At 53.6% G+C, this 16,340-nt stretch overlaps 1 protein-coding gene across 2 annotated transcripts; it reads left to right on the top strand.

Annotated features, from left to right (window-relative positions):
• The first annotated feature begins 1,577 nt into the window (after positions 1 to 1,577).
• LOC108507126 (LON peptidase N-terminal domain and RING finger protein 1-like) lies at positions 1,578 to 15,966 on the top strand. 2 transcript variants are annotated; one of them, XM_017834813.1, is made up of 12 exons: positions 1,578 to 1,692; positions 5,259 to 5,377; positions 5,806 to 5,928; positions 6,156 to 6,287; positions 6,993 to 7,113; positions 7,897 to 7,987; positions 9,573 to 9,687; positions 10,337 to 10,458; positions 10,843 to 11,001; positions 12,134 to 12,296; positions 12,382 to 12,528; positions 13,618 to 15,966. In XM_017834813.1, exons 1-12 carry the CDS (start codon positions 1,668 to 1,670, stop codon positions 13,813 to 13,815), a joined length of 1,515 nt encoding a protein of 504 aa, XP_017690302.1. In that variant the 5' UTR covers positions 1,578 to 1,667; the 3' UTR covers positions 13,816 to 15,966. The 2 variants fall into 2 exon arrangements, with proteins under 2 accessions (XP_017690302.1, XP_017690301.1); XM_017834812.1 differs by lacking the exon at positions 1,578 to 1,692 and adding an exon at positions 3,233 to 3,257.
• Positions 15,967 to 16,340: the final 374 nt, after the last annotated feature.

The raw sequence follows: 16,340 nt of genomic DNA, 5'->3' as shown, positions 1-16,340 counted from the left end.
GAAAGCAGCAAAGCCTTCCAAGCGCACATAAAATGCTTAGTTGTTGAGTTTTTAAAGCCACCCATGAGCTGTTTAATGCAATTGCAGTAGATTTTGAAACAAAACCTGCTCCACAGCCCAAACCTCCGCCAGCCACTCCCTCAGTGGGGCATGGGTTTCACTAGTACTCATGTCCTGCTGGTGATCCCCCTCCCTGAGCATCCTTTCCAGTGCATGCATGGGTTTGGCTTGTTTGTGGGGACACACAAATGAGCCCTTGGAGGATTTTCATCATCCTTATATAAAGTCTGATCTACTAAGCTCCACAGTTGTCAGATTTCAGCTGTTTTTCTCAGCACCTGCTATGCAAAAGTTGCTGACCTTTTTGATGTATGGCTGTGTGGTGGGATACATCTCCCTTGGGACACTGAGACCATCCTGGGGGTCCGTGAGTGGGACTGGGATTGTCCCCATACAGGGTCTGAATTCATTCAATTCTGGATAAGTAGAACAGCTGAGGGAGACACCTCAGATGTTGGAGGGACATCTTTGTCTCCCCAAACATCCTGAGATGATGAGTTTCCATGGAGGGGTCTGCAAAGAGACACCTGATGCACTGCAGCCTCACCAGCCCCCCCCTTCTCTGGACCACCACAACAGCCAGCACCCTAATCCCACTCTGGAGAGTCTCAGCCAGCTGAGGGACCCCAGGTACCCTGTGCCCATCTGCTCTGGAGCATCCCACCTTCCTGTCCCCATCGCAGAGCACCCTGTATCCCCCAGGATTCGTGCCCCAGCCTTGTTCCACAGCACCCCATTTACCCAGGCAGCCCGCACCATGGGTGGCTCCAAAGTGCCCTGGCCACACTCTGGGACACCCCAAAACACCTCGCAGCACTCTGCACTTTGCTCCTTCTCCAGACTGCCCCAGACCCCCCGGGACCCCGTGCCCAGCTGGTGCAGAGCTCTCCACCGCCCCCCGCAAGGCTTCATTCAGCTCCAGCTCTCGGCTTGTACCCCGCACCGAGGCTGCTCCGGAGCCCGTGGGTGGGCATGGGCACACGGGCACACGGCCCCGCCCGGGGCCGCCCCTCGCCCCCGGTACCGCGGGCTCCGTTACGAAACGCGGCCGGGGCGGGGCGGTGGCGGCCAATGGGGCCCGGCAGCTCCCCCGCCGGGCCGCCCGGGGGTCCCTCCGGCCGCACGGTCCGCTCCGGGAGCCCCGCGGAGGATGGGCTGAGCTGGGCGGGGCGGGGCGGGGCGGAGCGGGGCAATGCGCGGGGCCCCGGCGGCGGCCGGAGCGTGCGGGCACCGCCGGCCCTAAGGGCAGCTCGCCCTGCTCGGCTGCGGCCGCTGCCATGAGCGGCCCCCCCAGCCCGCAGCCCCTCGGCGCCGGGGGCGCAGGGCTGGACCTGCTGCGCTGCCCCTCCTGCCTCCTGCTCCTCTGGGAGCCGGTGACCGTGTCCTGCGGTCACTCCTTCTGCAAGCCGTGCCTCGGCGGGGCCGGGCTGTCCCACTGCCCGCTGTGCCAGGAGCGGCTGGAGCTGCGGGGCGTCGGGGCGGCGAGGAGCAGCGTGGTGCTGTGCGGGCTCCTGGAGCGGTGCGTGGAGCGGGAGCGGCTCCTGGTCGGGCTGGCGGAGCGCGCCCGGGACCGCCTGGCCCGCGGGGACGCGCGGGAGGCGCTGAGGATGGCGCAGAGAGGGGTCGAGCTGGGTAAGGACCATCCGGGCTCAGGGGCTGGGAGTGCGGATGGTGGGGTGCGGGTGCGGGGTGCGAGGGGCCAGCCCAGCAGCAGAGACGGGGATGCACGGGCTGGGCTGTTCGAGCAGGTGGATACCAATGTAGGCCACTGTGTCCCAGCACCTCATGGCACTCCGAACCTGCACAGTCCAGAGCTGGAAGACCTGGGAAGGTGGAAGTGTTGTAAGGCAGGGCTGGTGGGGATGGGGATGGGAGGGGAGTGCAGCTGCTGGGCATTTCTTCCTTTTCCGTGCATGTCCCGAGGTGATGGGAGCGGTGGGCTGCCAGGCAAGCCCCGCTGCTCATCCCGCTGCCAGGGCTGTGGTCGGGGCTCACTGCCTGTGTCCCATCGGCCACGTGCTTCTGGAGGGGAAAGCAGCAGATACTCACATCTTGCCTCCCGGCAATATTTCAGGGTCAGAGGAAGAGCTCTGCCTGGGAGTGGAGGGCATTATGTAAAGTGGTTGGGACTTTTCCAGTCCGAGATGGACACGTCCTTGCCCCAGAGCCTGGCGAGGACACAGCCTTGGCCGAGCTCCTGTGCCAGCCCCATGGTGCAGGTCAGCCCCGCATCCTGGCCCCCTTTGGCAACCGGCTCTGGCGAGACATTTGCCTGCAGGGCCAGGATCGGGCCCAGGGTGAGGGGCGGTGATCTGTGGCTGTAAGTGGATTTCTTGGAAAGTAATACTTAAATAAAAGGGGTTATACAATGCTTCTGGAGCAGGGGGTTGGAGCAACGGAGGCAGAACTTCCTTTCTCCGCGGCGTTTCTATGACAGCAGTCAGCTCTCCTCCCGCAGCTCAGGCTCTTATTCATCGCCTGCTGCGAGACAAGTGCCAGAGGTTCAGGGTTGGAGACGAAGGGCTGAGCCGACCGGTCGATCCTGGTGTTGGCAGCAGAAAGCAGGTCCTTTTATGCAACCTCCAGAGGCATCCGTCTCTCCCTGCACACCCGTCCTTCAGCGCAAAGGCACGTGCACAGCTCTCTGGTACTGCTTGCCTTATTGACAGGCTTTTGCCTGGCCGGGGTGTACCAATCTCTTTTTAAAAAGCCTTTTTGGGTATAAAGAGGAAATATTGCAACCTCTGTCCTGGCTTTCCCCCGCACGTTCTGTTCCCCGAAGGACAGGAAAGTCTGGCTTAGGGCAATAAGGAAATTGCAGTCACAGCCTCAGCTCCAGTGAACCTGTGCTTGCTGGTGCTTCCAGGCTCAGCCACGTGGGTGGTGCTTTCGGGATGTGTTTTCCAGCTCCTGCAGACAGCGTTCAGCTGCACAACTTCTTATGGGCTCCCTTTCCCTTTCAAACAGAACCCCTGATAAATGTTTGACCCACGGGAATGATTTTTTTGTGATTCAGTGTTGCATGATGGGCCAGTTTGCAGTGCCCCGCTCAGCCCAGCCTGCAGACCAGCTCTCTTTGCTTGGGTGAAAATAAGCTGTCAACTTTTAATCTTCATTCTTTCTAAGTGAACAACAGAAAAATGCACTGTAACACGTAACACAGGAGGCCCTCTGACATGCCTGGAGCATGGAGGCTGGTGAGTCTGTCCAGCTGCCAGCTGGCTTATGGCCCTGGTGTCTAATGAAATCATAGATCAAAAATAGCTGCAGCAGAAGAGAAATGCAGAATTCCTTGCCCCGTTTTACACATCTGGGGATTTTTTTCCAAATCAGTTACTTTGTTGCTGTGCAAGTGTTCGACTGGGTTTACCCACATGGAAAATAAGCCTCTAGACTTTGTACCCATTTCTTCATCCCTCTCTGTTGTTAGTGGCTGGGATATTTCGTCTCTGGATGCGTGCTTGTGGGACAGGGTACTGAGCAGAAAGTTCCCACTGACTTGAGCCCTAAGGTCTCGGCTAATATCTTAAATGAAAACAAGCTCTGAGGGATCAGGTTTTGTTCTGCTGCACAGCTCAGTGTGGCCAGGGCAGCCTCGGTGCAGGAGTGGCTGTACCTGGGCTCTCTGCTGCTCTCTGGGTTAGGGTGGAACCAGGAGCAAAGTCTGGCTGTGCTCCATGCTGGGCACGGAGGACAAGGAGGAAATAGCCATGGCAGAGCTTCCTCTGCTCTGTGATAAGAAGTGGTGTGTGCCTGGGCAGGTCAGTGGGCACAGGACAGCAGAGGTGAGCAGGGAAGTGGGCAGATATTTCCTGTGCCTGGTTGTCACAGAGCTGCTAGTCCCGACCTGCAGTTTGCTGGCAGAGCTGTGTCAGCACTGTGTTTGAACCAGGCCAGGAGGAAATGCTGCCAGGTTTGGAAGCACAGGAGGCGGCATCATCAGCGGTGTCTCCTGATGATCGCTGATCGGCTGCCAGCCAGGCCCATGTACCCAGCTTGAACCTGAGAGATGCAAGGCAGAGTTGCCCACACCACTTTGCTACAGTAAATGCAGCAGCAGTGCCTGCAAGTGGTGCCTAATTTGTGATACAAGGTTGTCTTCAGTGCCAGCATCCTGCAGGGCCACCACAAATGCTACCCGTGCTGGACATACCATCATCTCACGGGGAACTGGGAGCCAATGAGGGGACCTGCATGACACTGGTGGCCTCCCCGGAAGGGCTGCTCCCAGCAGGTCCCCAGCCCCAACCCTCAGCAGCTGCAGCCTGATGCTCAGAGCTGGGGGAATGCAGGGCTGGATGCACAGACCCATTCCCTGAGCTGGAAAGCCAGCAGAGCAGTGGATGTAGGTCACCTCCATGAGCTAGGATATAATGGGGTGGGTCTGGAAATCTCTGCAGTTTAAACCCACAAACATTACCACACCTGGTTACTCCATACTCCATGATTGTGGGCTTTTGGGGTGCTGCTTGCTCATTCTCCCTGACATCCACCAACCCATTTCTCCTGCTGGCACTGCTGATAGGAAGGAAGGTCTTTATGGGGTTTTCCAAGGCAGGAAAGAAGAGGTTTTCACTGCCAGTTACTTAGGAGCAGGCTGGAGCATGTGGGGCACCCAGCACTGTGATACTTGGAAACCCCAGGTCATGTAGTGGAGGCAGATTCTTGCACCCCCCCCAGCTTCTCCTCTGCCCTGGGAGAGCAGTGGCAGCCGGGTAGGCCCAGGAGGCTCCCTGGTGGTTTGGGAATTCAGGTATCCATAGCTGCAGTCTTGTTTGGTAACATGTTATTGTGGCTCTGCTGGCTGAATCACATTGCAGAGCCTCCCATGGCTGCAGCCCCATAGGGAAGACACGTATGGTAGAACCTTTCTGCTGCATCCCAAAAAGATGGATAAAAGCCCAGATCCCAGCATGGTGGGGATGGGGCTTCTTCGCTGAGGCTGTTTGGGGAAGATGGGGGAAAAAACAAAGGAAAGAGCCTCAAACAGTTTAAAATTAGATATTTAGGGGAAATAGCTTCCTTGGAGAGACGTATGAGGCCAGTGACTCCTGATGAAGAGCATTGCAGGACCTGGCTGTGCTCAGCGTGAGGCAGTGGCACAGGGACTGTCCCACTTTGGGTGTGTCTCCCCAGCCTTATCCATCCCTGCTGCCTCACCACGGACTCATCACAAGTGACAACATTTCTCTTTCCAGCCCCAGACTCCAGCTCCCTGCGGCTGTGCCGGGCAGAGGCATGTGTGGCACTAGGGCAATATCCACAGGCGCTGGAGGACCTGGACACTGTGTGCAGGGCAGAGCCTGGAGAGCATGAGGTGAGTGGAGGAGAGACCCATCAGCTGACTAAGCTTGGAGTCAAATCTTACTGGATGGGACCAATTTCCGTCTTTCCTGAGTTCTCCTAGCCACTGGATTCATTCTGCTCAGAAATATACTTGACAGACCCATTAGGTTGCCAATCCAGGCAGCAAGTGCTGAGTTGTTCTCATGGGAGAGGTCTGTCACCATGTCTGTCCTTGATTCCAGCTCTCTGTCAACCTGGCTTTTGCAACTGCTGCATTTTGGAGAGTCTTGCGTTTTTTTAGGCAAGTCTGAGCATGGGAGCAGGATCATGTCCAGATGCTTTGGCTTGGGATGGGAGGAGGCTGGAGGGAGATTCCCTTGGGCCTCACATGGGAACTGAAAGGGCACATACTCAGCTGGTCACTGTCTCATAGTCACTGCAGGTTTTTCTGCTCTGCAGGCCTTCTTCAGGAAAGGGAAGGTGCTTCTGGAGATGGGACAGAGAGCTGAAGCCCTGCTGGTGTGGGAACATTGCCTGACACTCAGTCCCCATTTCCACCCTGCTCGGAGAGAGATGGAGAAGGTGTGTGGGATGTACCATGGTGGGTTCCAGTGCCCTCACATCACACAGGGAGATGTTCTTGTGCTCTGAAGGGCTCAGCTGAGTGCTTGGCCAGCAGTGAAACAAGTAACCCAAACATACCCTGTGGCAAGCAGGAAGCTGCTTTGGGGAAAGAGGGAGCCTGGCAGTCCTCCTACCTCCCTGCCTCCTTCTCCTAGCATCCCCTGGCCCCTGCTTTCTCCTTGCAGATCCTCATGCAAGACAATGCTTCTCAGCCTCTCACAGCTGCTGCACACCAGGGTGATGCTCACCTGAGCTCAGCTGGTTCCCAGGTCAATGGAGGGAGCCCTGTGCCCTCATCATCTTTCACACAAGCTCAGGTAAGAGTCTGCAGTGATCTGAGTCTGTGATGAAACTTAATGTCTTTCTGGGACATCCAAATTTTGGGTTTTCCAGTGGTGGGAAAGGAGGTATGATAAGGGAAGGCTGTGTATGTGGTTGTGCACTGGGGAGAGAATCTGCAGGTAGTGGAGAGTGAGAGAGCAGATACCATCAGAGCTGGGGCTGTGGGGACTGAGGAAACAGAGCAAGCTCTGTCTCAATTCCTCTCCCAGTTTTATTCTACAAATATTTTAGGCTCTCGTATTTAAAACACCCAAGTCACACTACATTGAGAAAAAAAATAAAAAGGAAAAAAAGTGAGTTTTAATTTTTTTTCATCTAAAGACCACATCTGAGAATAGTTCAGGTCATTAGCAGCTGTTAAGGAAATCTGGTATTTTACTCTTTGCCTTTTATAGACAAATTTAGCAGGTTTGGAGAGAGGAGGAAAATCAAAGAAACTGGGCTCAGACACACTAAATAGCAGGTAGTAGGTCTGGACATAGTGAACCCAGGTTTTAACCATGTGATGAGCAGAAATGTGTGAAGGCCACACTCTCCTGCTGTTCTGCAGATGCAAGATATTAATGTACAGCAACACACTGAAAAGCCTCCCGGTGCCATTGGGCTTAGTGGGACAGATGGGGCTGTGCATTCAAAGGTACAAGAGGGTTTGGGCTGCATTTCATCTTTGCTGTGCCTAGGATCAGGAAGGAGAGCTGGCAGATGGCAGAGAGGACGCTGTGTCTGAGCACAGCCTTTCCCAGCTGGGACGACGGCAAGAACTGGAGATTTCAGCAGAGAGTCAGAGCCAGGAGTTGGTAGGTGAGTGTTATCAAAGGTACCAGAATGTTGTCACGTGCAAAATGCTTGTTTAAAATCCATTTTGGCACCGAAAACTTGGTGTTTTCACTGTGCTCCAGCTCAGTGAGCAGACGTCCCATGGGGCAGCTCTGGCCAGCACATTCAGTGCTTCTCATGCCTGTAAGGAGGATCCATCCAATCTTCTTGTGTTACACTGGTGAACTTATACCAAACTTTTGGCTCAAGCTTGGCTCTAGATGGTGGCTAAAGCGAGACATCCCTTGTTCCATATCAGGGAGAGGCTTTCTTTGGTTCCCATGGGTTTAGGTGGGTTTTGGTAAAAATTTAGATTAAATTCCGTGTGAGGGACATGGCATGTCATGAGTTGGGGAAGCAGCACCTCTATTGGCATTAACTTGCCATCAGCACCCAGCCAGGTGGCTGCCACATACCTGGGTTCACATAAAGCAGTGATGGTGACTCGTGGCAGGTCTCCAGAGGCTTCCATCCTGGAGTTTCTTAGGCCACTTCACCTCCCAGTGCCTCAGCTTCCCTGCCTGCAAAGGGAGGAGATACCACCTTCCTCTAACAAGTACCATGAGACCCACTGATGTACCAGCTATGGGTGAACATGGGTGGGTTAATAGAGGGGTTTATGTTGCATTTCCTAATGGTTTTGTTTTCTTTGACACTTTCAGAGCACTCTGTGTGGCAGTTATGCCTCAGAACAAGGTTAGAAAACAAAGATTGCTTTTCTGTACTGAAATGGGGGTTGTCTTCTCTTTCCTTCTCTTTTGCCATTAGATAATGGAGAGGAAACAGCAGCAAAGTGTCCCCAGCTGTGCCTTGGGGAGCTGCTTAGCATATCTGACTTGGAGTGCTCCCTCTGCATACGGTGAGTTCTCTGTCAGGAGAGCTTTTAGGATGAAGAATTAGCACCTGCTGGTTTTTCGATGCTGGTGTGCATCTTTCTTCACATCTTAATAGGAAACTCAGTCCCAAGTACTGCTGAGATATAGGTTTCAGTGGAAATAAAAGATAAGAGGGGAAGGCAGGGCATGCCATGCTCTGCCAGGCTGGAGGAGCTCAGATTACCCTGTCTCAGGGCGCAGCATCGTTAGGTCTGTATCCCTTGGGAGGCAGGTGTGGAGGTGGGAATGTTCAGCAGGGTCAAAGACCAAAAGCAGTGGTGGCCCTTTGTACCTGCAGGCTGGGACAGGAAGGTGTTTTCCCAGGGAAATATTATCCATGATGGGGATATTGCAAACCCAGAGGGGAAGCATGTCCAAGCTCTGTGCCTGCTGGAGGTGGAAAAGGGGACAGGGTAGAGCCTGTGTCTGTGTGTTGGTTAGGGCTGGGAAAGGGCTGGGTGTTGCACTGCCACAGGGCATGCTGAAACCAGGCTGTTATTCCTGGTGTGTCCCAGGAGCAGTTGTGCAAGTGGCTACTGGCAGAGGGCTTGGTGTTCCACTGCCAGACATACAAGTAGGTCAAGGTCTTGTGCATGACAGCTTTTTCCAGGTCTGGACATGGCATGAGGGAATTACATGGGAGGGGTGTGAGAGATCTGATCTGAATTAGGTGAATTTAGGTCTCTTCTGAGAGCAGGAACAGTGTTGAGGAGGAGTCAGGGCTCTGTGCTGAACAGAGCTTTCCTGACACCTTCATTTCATTTCTGATCGTAGAGCTGCCTGTGAGCAACCCAAGTGCTTGTTGCTGGCTCTGCTCCTGGAGCAGAGGAGAAGGAGGTGCTTTCCTGTCGCTGTTGTTTGGATTACAGAACACTGTGGGTGTCTGGGGAACCATAGCCCTACCAGAACCAAGGGGTGCCATGTGTGTACTGATGGGGTCTGCTGGGACTCCATGGAGAGATGAGGAAGAGTGCTCAGGCCTGAGCAAGTCCGACAGTCTGAGCCCAGACTTCTAATTAAAGGACTAAACCAATAAGAAACCTTTACGTTTAATTAAGAGAAGTTATGAGCAAAGCTCAGCCAGTGCAGCTTTACTGAAAGTGAATTGCAGAGCCATGGGCTGCCAGGAGTTGGAAGGCACAGTGTGAGATCACTTTCCATGGTGTTGCATCCCCACAGCATCAGTCTTCAGTGCAAAAGTCTGGTGCAGGGAGCAAATCTACCTTGAAATGGTAGGAGGAGACATGGGAAATGTGTTATTCCTACTGGAAGCAAAATCTCTTGCTCACAGTAAGATGATTCAAGGAAGAAGCAGATACAAGGCTGGGGATAGCCAAAAGCTGTGCCCACGGGTCTGCCCACCCTGATCTGCTCTACCTGGACCTCTGCAATTGCCGAGTGCTTTGTGGGACCCCTTCACCATGAGACTGAGCTGGGCCAGTGTGTCCAAAGCAGGGTGCTGAGCCAGGCCTGGGGAACAACAGCTTTGAGTGCACCCAGCTGGATTGACCTGTACTCCTTTCCCTTTGTTGCTCTCTGCAATCCTTTGACTTTGATTATCCTTTGCAGGATGTTCTTTGAGCCAGTGACAACACCATGTGGTCACACCTTCTGCAAGGAGTGCCTCGAACGCTGCTTGGACCACCGGCCCAACTGCCCCCTCTGCAAACAGAGCCTGAGAGAGGTGAGGGAATGTGTCCCACGGGATGGAGCCCACAGGAGAGCAGCATGCCCAGGACTGGGGTGGGAAGGTGCAATGCTCCTACATTAGCAGCTCCCTGGCACAGCAGTGTCAGCTCCACTCACAGGGGAATGACCAGACAGCTGATAATTAAGATCAAGAGATTCATTTCCACAAGATGCCACAGTGATTTAGTGAGATTGTAAACAGGGCTTATGGAGAGAGAGGGGGGGAGAGAGAGGGAGAGAGAGAGAGAGAGAGAGAGAGATAGGCAAATGCTAATTACTTTTAAAAAATGGAAATGGATGGAAAACCTTCTAGCCTGGAGATTTGATTTAATCTTTAATGAATAGGGATTCGGATGAGACCATCAGGGAAATTAGGTTGTCATACAAGGGCTGCATCACTGTCAGAGACAGGACGCTGTGGGGGACAGGCCCTGGCTCTGTGCTGTGTCCAGAGGTCTCGGTGGGGCTGACATCCCATCCTGTTAGACGGCTCAACATCCCCTGATAGGTTTTTATCCCTGACTTTCTCCGGTCTAAAATTACGCTCAGCTACAATAAAAGTGAGTATGTTTCAGAGCCCAGCAGGGCCTCAGGGCTTCCTCCCTGCTCTTCTCCAACCTATTTCTGGATCTAATTTCTTTTAGTACCTGAAGGCTGGAAGGTATAGCCCCACTGTGCTGCTGCAGGACATCATGCTGGCCACCTTCCCTGCACAGCTGGCCGAGCGCCAGGAGCTGCACCGGGCTGAGATGGCAGAGCTCTCCAAGTAAGCAGGGACCTGCTCCAATGTGCGTGTATGTGGAGGCTGGGAGGGGCTCTGAAGGGGCTGTCCACACCCCATACCATTGCTCTGGCTTGGTTCTGCTCAGGCAATGCCTGTCTCACATCCAGGACCACATCACAGCAGTGCTGCTTGAGTGGACACGCCCCGTGGGGCACCTGGGGGTGAGGACCATCTTTGCAAAGAGCTGTTTTGTGGCCAGAATCTGTCTTTGGGCTCTTGGGGAACCAAGTGGAAGCTTTAGTTTGCTCTGTGCCAGACCATCACTTCTTGGGGTAAAGGACACATCTAGTTCGGGAAAGCAGCTGATGCATTGGGATGGGAATTGCTTGGGAAGGTGTCACAGTGGTTTCTCCTCCTGTCCCTCAGCCTGACAAAGAACATCCCCATCTTCGTATGCACCATGTCCTTCCCAGGCATCGCCTGCCCTCTGCACGTCTTCGAGCCTCGCTACCGCCTCATGATCCGGCGGTGCCAGGAGACCGGCACGAGGCGGTTTGGCATGTGCATATATGAGAATGGGAAAAGGTGAGCTCCCGGGCAAGGCAGCTTCCCTCTGCCCCAGCTGACTTGCACCTCTCTGCCCCAGCCCCAAATATCTAAAATTCCGAGTAGTTTGATGATATTTCCTATCCTGTGGCACTTCATGGATAAAAGCAGCAGGAAGGTGCTGTGTTCCCCACACAGCAGAGATCTTGCTGCCTCCCAGCATCACCACCAGCCAGGCAAGGAATGAGGCCAGCACTGAAGCTGTGCAGAGCCAGTGATGGCCGTTAAATACAACGTTCTTGGAACAGCTTCTGGCTCAGGACATCTCTGAGCTGTTTGCTGGCTGTGACCTCCAGATCCTCTTAGTGAGCACTTGAAAATTGCCATATTTCTCATACTTTGCTCTTAACAAGCCTCTGAGAGGGCACTGGTTTAAATGGGCGTTTGTTTGGTGCGGCCTGACCATCCGTATGTTCCTCCAGAGCTCAGATGGGCTTGGTCTCCAGGCATCTAACCCAAGTATTCTGTAAAATACCTGTATTTACATGACACATCCTCCCCGTGCTCCACTCCTGTTCAAGTGAAATGAGATAGATAACATTTTCTGGGCTTTGGGAAGATGTCACTGAAAGGGGTATTGTCCTCAGAACCACTGGACATCAGGGCAATGTGAGGAGCTGAGTAATTTTGGTATATGGCAAATCCAAGGGAGTACAGGCAATGTGCTCACTGTTCCCTACCAGTGGTAACTCAACAGTTCAGTAATGCCAAGCAATAGGACAGGAGGCAACAGGCAGAAACTAATGCACAGGAAGTTCCGCCTGAACACGAGGAAGAATTTCTGTGCTGTACAGGTGACCGTGCACTGGCACAGAGTGCTCAGGGAGGGTGTGGAGTCTCCCTCCCTGGGGATATTTCAGAACTGTCTGGATGCAATTCTGTGCCATGTGCTCTGGGATGACCCTATTTGAGCAGGGAGATTGGACTAGATGACCCACTGTGGTCCTTTCCAACCTTACCCATTCTGTGAACAGATTTGAGTGAATCTCTGAATTTGCCCCCTCCAAGACTTGGGCCTTTTCCTCCTTTGGAGGTGGTACGTTCAGGACAAACAGGTCTTGTCACTGGTGTCTCAGCTCAGGCCCTTTTTTCTCTCCCTGTCTCCCCCCAGTTTTGCTGACTATGGCTGCATGCTGGAGATCCGGCAGATCGAGCTGCTGGCGGACGGGAGGTCCCTGGTGGACACCATCGGCCGGCGGCGGTTCCGGGTGCTGAGCCGCGGGCACAGGGACGGCTACCACACCGCCGACATCGAGTACCTGGAGGACAGGAAGGTGAGGGCAGGGCCGAGCAAAATCCCTGGCTGCAGTGGGACAGAACCTCCCTGTGGACTCCTGTGTCCCTTGTCCCTCCATGCAGGTGGCCGGGGAGGAGCTGCAGGAGCTGCAGTGCCTGCATGAGAGCACCTACCGCCTGGCTCAGCGGTTCTGTGAGCACGGGGACCTTACCTCCAGGCACATTTTGATGCAGCATGGGCCACTGCCGGAGAAGGAAGAGGACATCCAGGTAATGCCCAGAGGGAGGGGATTCTCTAAATAGAGAGGGTACCAAGAGAGCCTCTGAAGTAGTGCTGTTCCTGCACTAACCACTCTGCTTTCTTACTTGGCTTCCCCTCAAGATGGACAAAGGAAATTCAGTTTTTCTGCCCTGTTACCTGTTACAGCATCTCTCATTCAGAGGGGTGGCAGGGCTTGTCTCGTAAAACTGTTCAATGCTACTTTATGGAAACTGAGCACCGAGTTTTAAAATCTTTCCCAGAGTCTTTTGCTAAATGAGAACTAAGAAACTGAACTTTCTGGCTGTGAAAACACTTTGGAAAAAATAGAAATGGGCAAAGAAGTGAACCCCTCAGCTCAGCGAGTCTGCAGTCTCCTTTCTCACTGTGATCCTTTAAGACAGCTGTAGCTGGCCAGAGGCGAGGAGCTAAGAGGACAGGATCCTGTTTGCTTATTACATTACTGTGACAAATTCAGGTTCTGTAGGAAAAAAAAATCCCAAAACTTAATTTTCAGTCCTTCAAGAAAGTGTTTCCATGTAGGTTGTTACAAATACGCTCTTGCTGGCTTGTCCCAGGCTAGGGCTGTCCTGGCCACCAGTCACATTAATGGTGAGCTCAGGAATTACAAAAGACTCACCCCCCCCTTCAGCTGAATTGAGCTTTTCCCTCTTACTTTGACTTGGATTTTAAAAGAACTGGTTTACAAAAGCAGTGCCCAGTGACTGCACTTGCCTGGCCTGCAACTCACCTCTGGGAGGCCAATGCCCCATAAACATTGATTATGCAGGATCTGGCCCATGTTAACAAAAAGCATTGCCCTAAACAAGGAAATGCACAAGATATTTCATTGTCTCTATAATACAGACTTTTAGCAGTTACATCTGTGTCTGGAGACTCCCTGGGGAATGCTTGTCTGGAAATTAAATTAGTTTGTCCAGCAGTTTTGAGCTTGGACAGACAAAAGGGCCGTTCAGAGGAGTACCTTAGCCAAAGCTGTCCTGACAAGAGCAACCATTTCCCATCAGCGATGGGATCCCATCCATGCCTTTACCTTGCAGCTCCTGACATGGAGGTCTCTCCCTCTCTCTCCCCACCAGGCTTTGGCGGATGGCCCGACGTGGTGCTGGTGGCTCATCTCCATCCTGCCCCTCGACCCGTCCTACCAGCTGAACCTCTTCTCCTGCACATCCCTGCGTGCCCGCCTCACGCAGCTGCAGCGCATCCTGGCCGCCCTCCTGCAGCAGCCGCCCGCCCGGCCCCTGCTGCCCGAGCGCGGCCCCCGCGGCCACGTCTGACCCCGCACCCGACCCCTGCCCCGAGGGGTTCTCTGTGTCACTTCATGGGTTTGTGTGTGGTTTGACAGCCCCCCCCTCCTCCTGAAGTGACCTCAGCTCGGCGGGGCTGGGGCTGCGCTGGCAGCGACACTACGCCGTCCATGCCACCTCTCTGAGGTGCTTGGTGCCACTGCCAGTGGGGATACCGGGATGGAGAGCTGGGTTGTGACTCCAGAGCCAAAATCACTTGCTGAGCAGCTTCTTCACTAAGGAGGATTCTCCTTAGGGCAGAGGACTGAGTGCCAGGATGGCTTCAGTTTTTGGCTCTTTCACTTTGAAGGACAACATAGGGGTTTTGGTAGATGGTCCTGCTTCGTGCAGCAGGTTTAGATGCTTGGAAGAGGTGGCACTAGGGAGGCAGGGAAGTACCAACAGCTTCCCGCAGCCTTGGGAGCTGACGGATCTGCCTCTGCTTCCAACTTTGACCTGATTTCTATTTGAAAAGAAGAAAGGTTAAATTAAAGAATCTGAAACTCATGGTCCTGCTCCTAACCATGGCAGGAGGATGAGTTGATGCCTCTCTTCCAATGTGCCCAGGTTCAGGCATCCCCTTCCCACCACTCTTCCTGGTGCTGTGCTGTGTTTGCTGTGCTGAGCTCCCCAACCCCTTTCCCTAGGAGACTGCCAGCCATTTCCCTGACTGCTGGCTCCAGCGTTGTGAAGTGCCATGGGAGGGGGGAATAGGACAGCATTGGTGCTTTTCCTCTATCTAAAGGCTGCTATTCCAAGCCTGGCTGGGTTCAGGCTACAGGGTCGGACCTGGGGGCTGGAAGGAGCTGAGGGAGTTTGAGAGTGTCTTTTTGAGACTTTCTGCTCCTTGACTAGTGCAATTTTCCCCTATTCAATGTTTCTTGTGAACTTTCTGCCCCCTCAGGAGAGAATCAGGATCTAAGCTGAGGCTGGACCCTTGCACTTGGGACCCAGAATAGTTTGGGATGCCCCAAAAAGCACAGAGTGAAGTCAAAGGGAGCCAAATCTCTGGAGGGGCAGGGAGGGGATAGGATTGGTGATTGAGGCTATGAGCCCCTTGTGAAGGGATCAAGTGCTTGGCTGCTGCTTGTCTCTAAACACAGGGAAAAGATTATCCATCTGGACAGACCCGACTTTCGTCCGTGGATATTTTGGAGGTTTGGGATTTTTGTCTACCATCCATAATTTTCAGTGGCTTTGGGTTTGATTTAGGAGTAACATCTACTTAGTCGTTGGATTATCATTGCTTCTAGAATTTTATCCCTGTTTTTCTCAAAGGCTCCACAACCCCCTCAGAGGACTGTTGGACGTGTGTATGGGAAAGAAAATCAGGCTGGGGCTGCAGTGATTCTTACTGTGTGTGTTGCTGTGCTGAGCCTGGGGTGGGAGACTTTGGGCATAACTGGGCCCAGCTATGGACATAGCCTCAGAGAAGTCCCTGCCCAGAGCCACCTCTTTTCCCTCTCCTGCTCTCTCCAGGAATGAGAAGTCTCTGTCCCTCCTCTCCATCAAAGTGCCTCCCTGGAGCAGCAGTCAGGGGGAGCTGAGGGCTTGCTCCCCATGAACCATAGTGAGCACAGGACAGCTGAGGACAACTCAGAGCTGCATTTGTTCCTCTGCCTTTGAGATGTATTCTGCCCCTCTTTGCTGCTGTGTGTGGAGCACCATGACTACCCCAAAGGGCCATATCCCTGGGATGTCAGATTGGGATGGGCAGGGGTAGGTGATGAAGGGATTCCTCACAGTCCCAGGAGAGATGCGTGCAGGTAGCAGGATGACACTGAAGTTTGAGAAGTGCCTTTCTTTTCTGCAGGGTCAATGGGAGCTCACCCAGTGACACTCCGACTCTGAGCCCCTCACCTACCCCTTGAGTTGCCTGTTCCCCAGGTGTGAGTGCTCCCTGAGGGTCCCTCCAGCAAGGGGGTGGCATGGGGGGATGCAGGGAGAAGTGTGGCTCTGCACCATGTCCACACTGGGGAAGAGCCAGGGACCAGAGACACGTCCACCTGGCTGCTCTGGGAAGGGATTCCTGCAAATCGCTCCAGTTTGCTTGGAGTGCTTTGTGATTTGTATTAGTATCTTCGCTCTTGGGATTAAATTTTCTTTCTGGTCATTGAAATAAAGACCTTTTTTTGTCGTTGTTGTTTTGTTGCTGGTGTTTAACATTTAGCTGCTCGTTGATAAAGATACTCGGGCATTACCAGGAGATCTGGGGACATGTGGAAAGGTGACCTCCTGGCGTGCAGACAGCAAGGTGGACACTGAACACGGTGAAGCAAGGGTAGGTGGCAACAAGGGGAAAAAATAATGTGGTTTTGTACGCAGAAAATATGTGAAACAAGACAGGATGGACAAACTCCCGCCTGTCTGTGCAGCTGAAGGCTTTGGGGAAGGATGGGAACTGGGAGAGCAGTCTGGTAGAGATGCTGACCAGTGTGGGATGACTCTGGAGGCTGGCCCCCAAATGCTATGGAGAGCATCTGCCCCTGTCCTGCCTCTACAACTGTGGGCAGAGG

The sequence above is a fragment of the Lepidothrix coronata genome, unplaced genomic scaffold, assembly GCF_001604755.1.
Source record: "Lepidothrix coronata isolate B3197 unplaced genomic scaffold, Lepidothrix_coronata-1.0 Scaffold240, whole genome shotgun sequence".
Lineage (NCBI taxonomy): Eukaryota > Metazoa > Chordata > Aves > Passeriformes > Pipridae > Lepidothrix > Lepidothrix coronata.
The sequence above is the reverse complement of the archived record's forward strand: the minus strand, read 5'-3'. Positions and strand labels throughout refer to the sequence as shown.

What these genes read in the sequence shown, in the direction of transcription:
- LOC108507126 (XM_017834813.1), top strand. Translation starts at nt 1,668, where the DNA reads ATGGCGCAGAGAGGGGTCGAGCTGG. An exon ending in GAGTGCTCCCTCTGCATACG is followed by an intron (nt 7,988 to 9,572) that starts GTGAGTTCTCTG and finishes TATCCTTTGCAG; the next exon opens with GATGTTCTTTGAGCCAGTGA. An exon ending in ATATATGAGAATGGGAAAAG is followed by an intron (nt 11,002 to 12,133) that starts GTGAGCTCCCGG and finishes GTCTCCCCCCAG; the next exon opens with TTTTGCTGACTATGGCTGCA.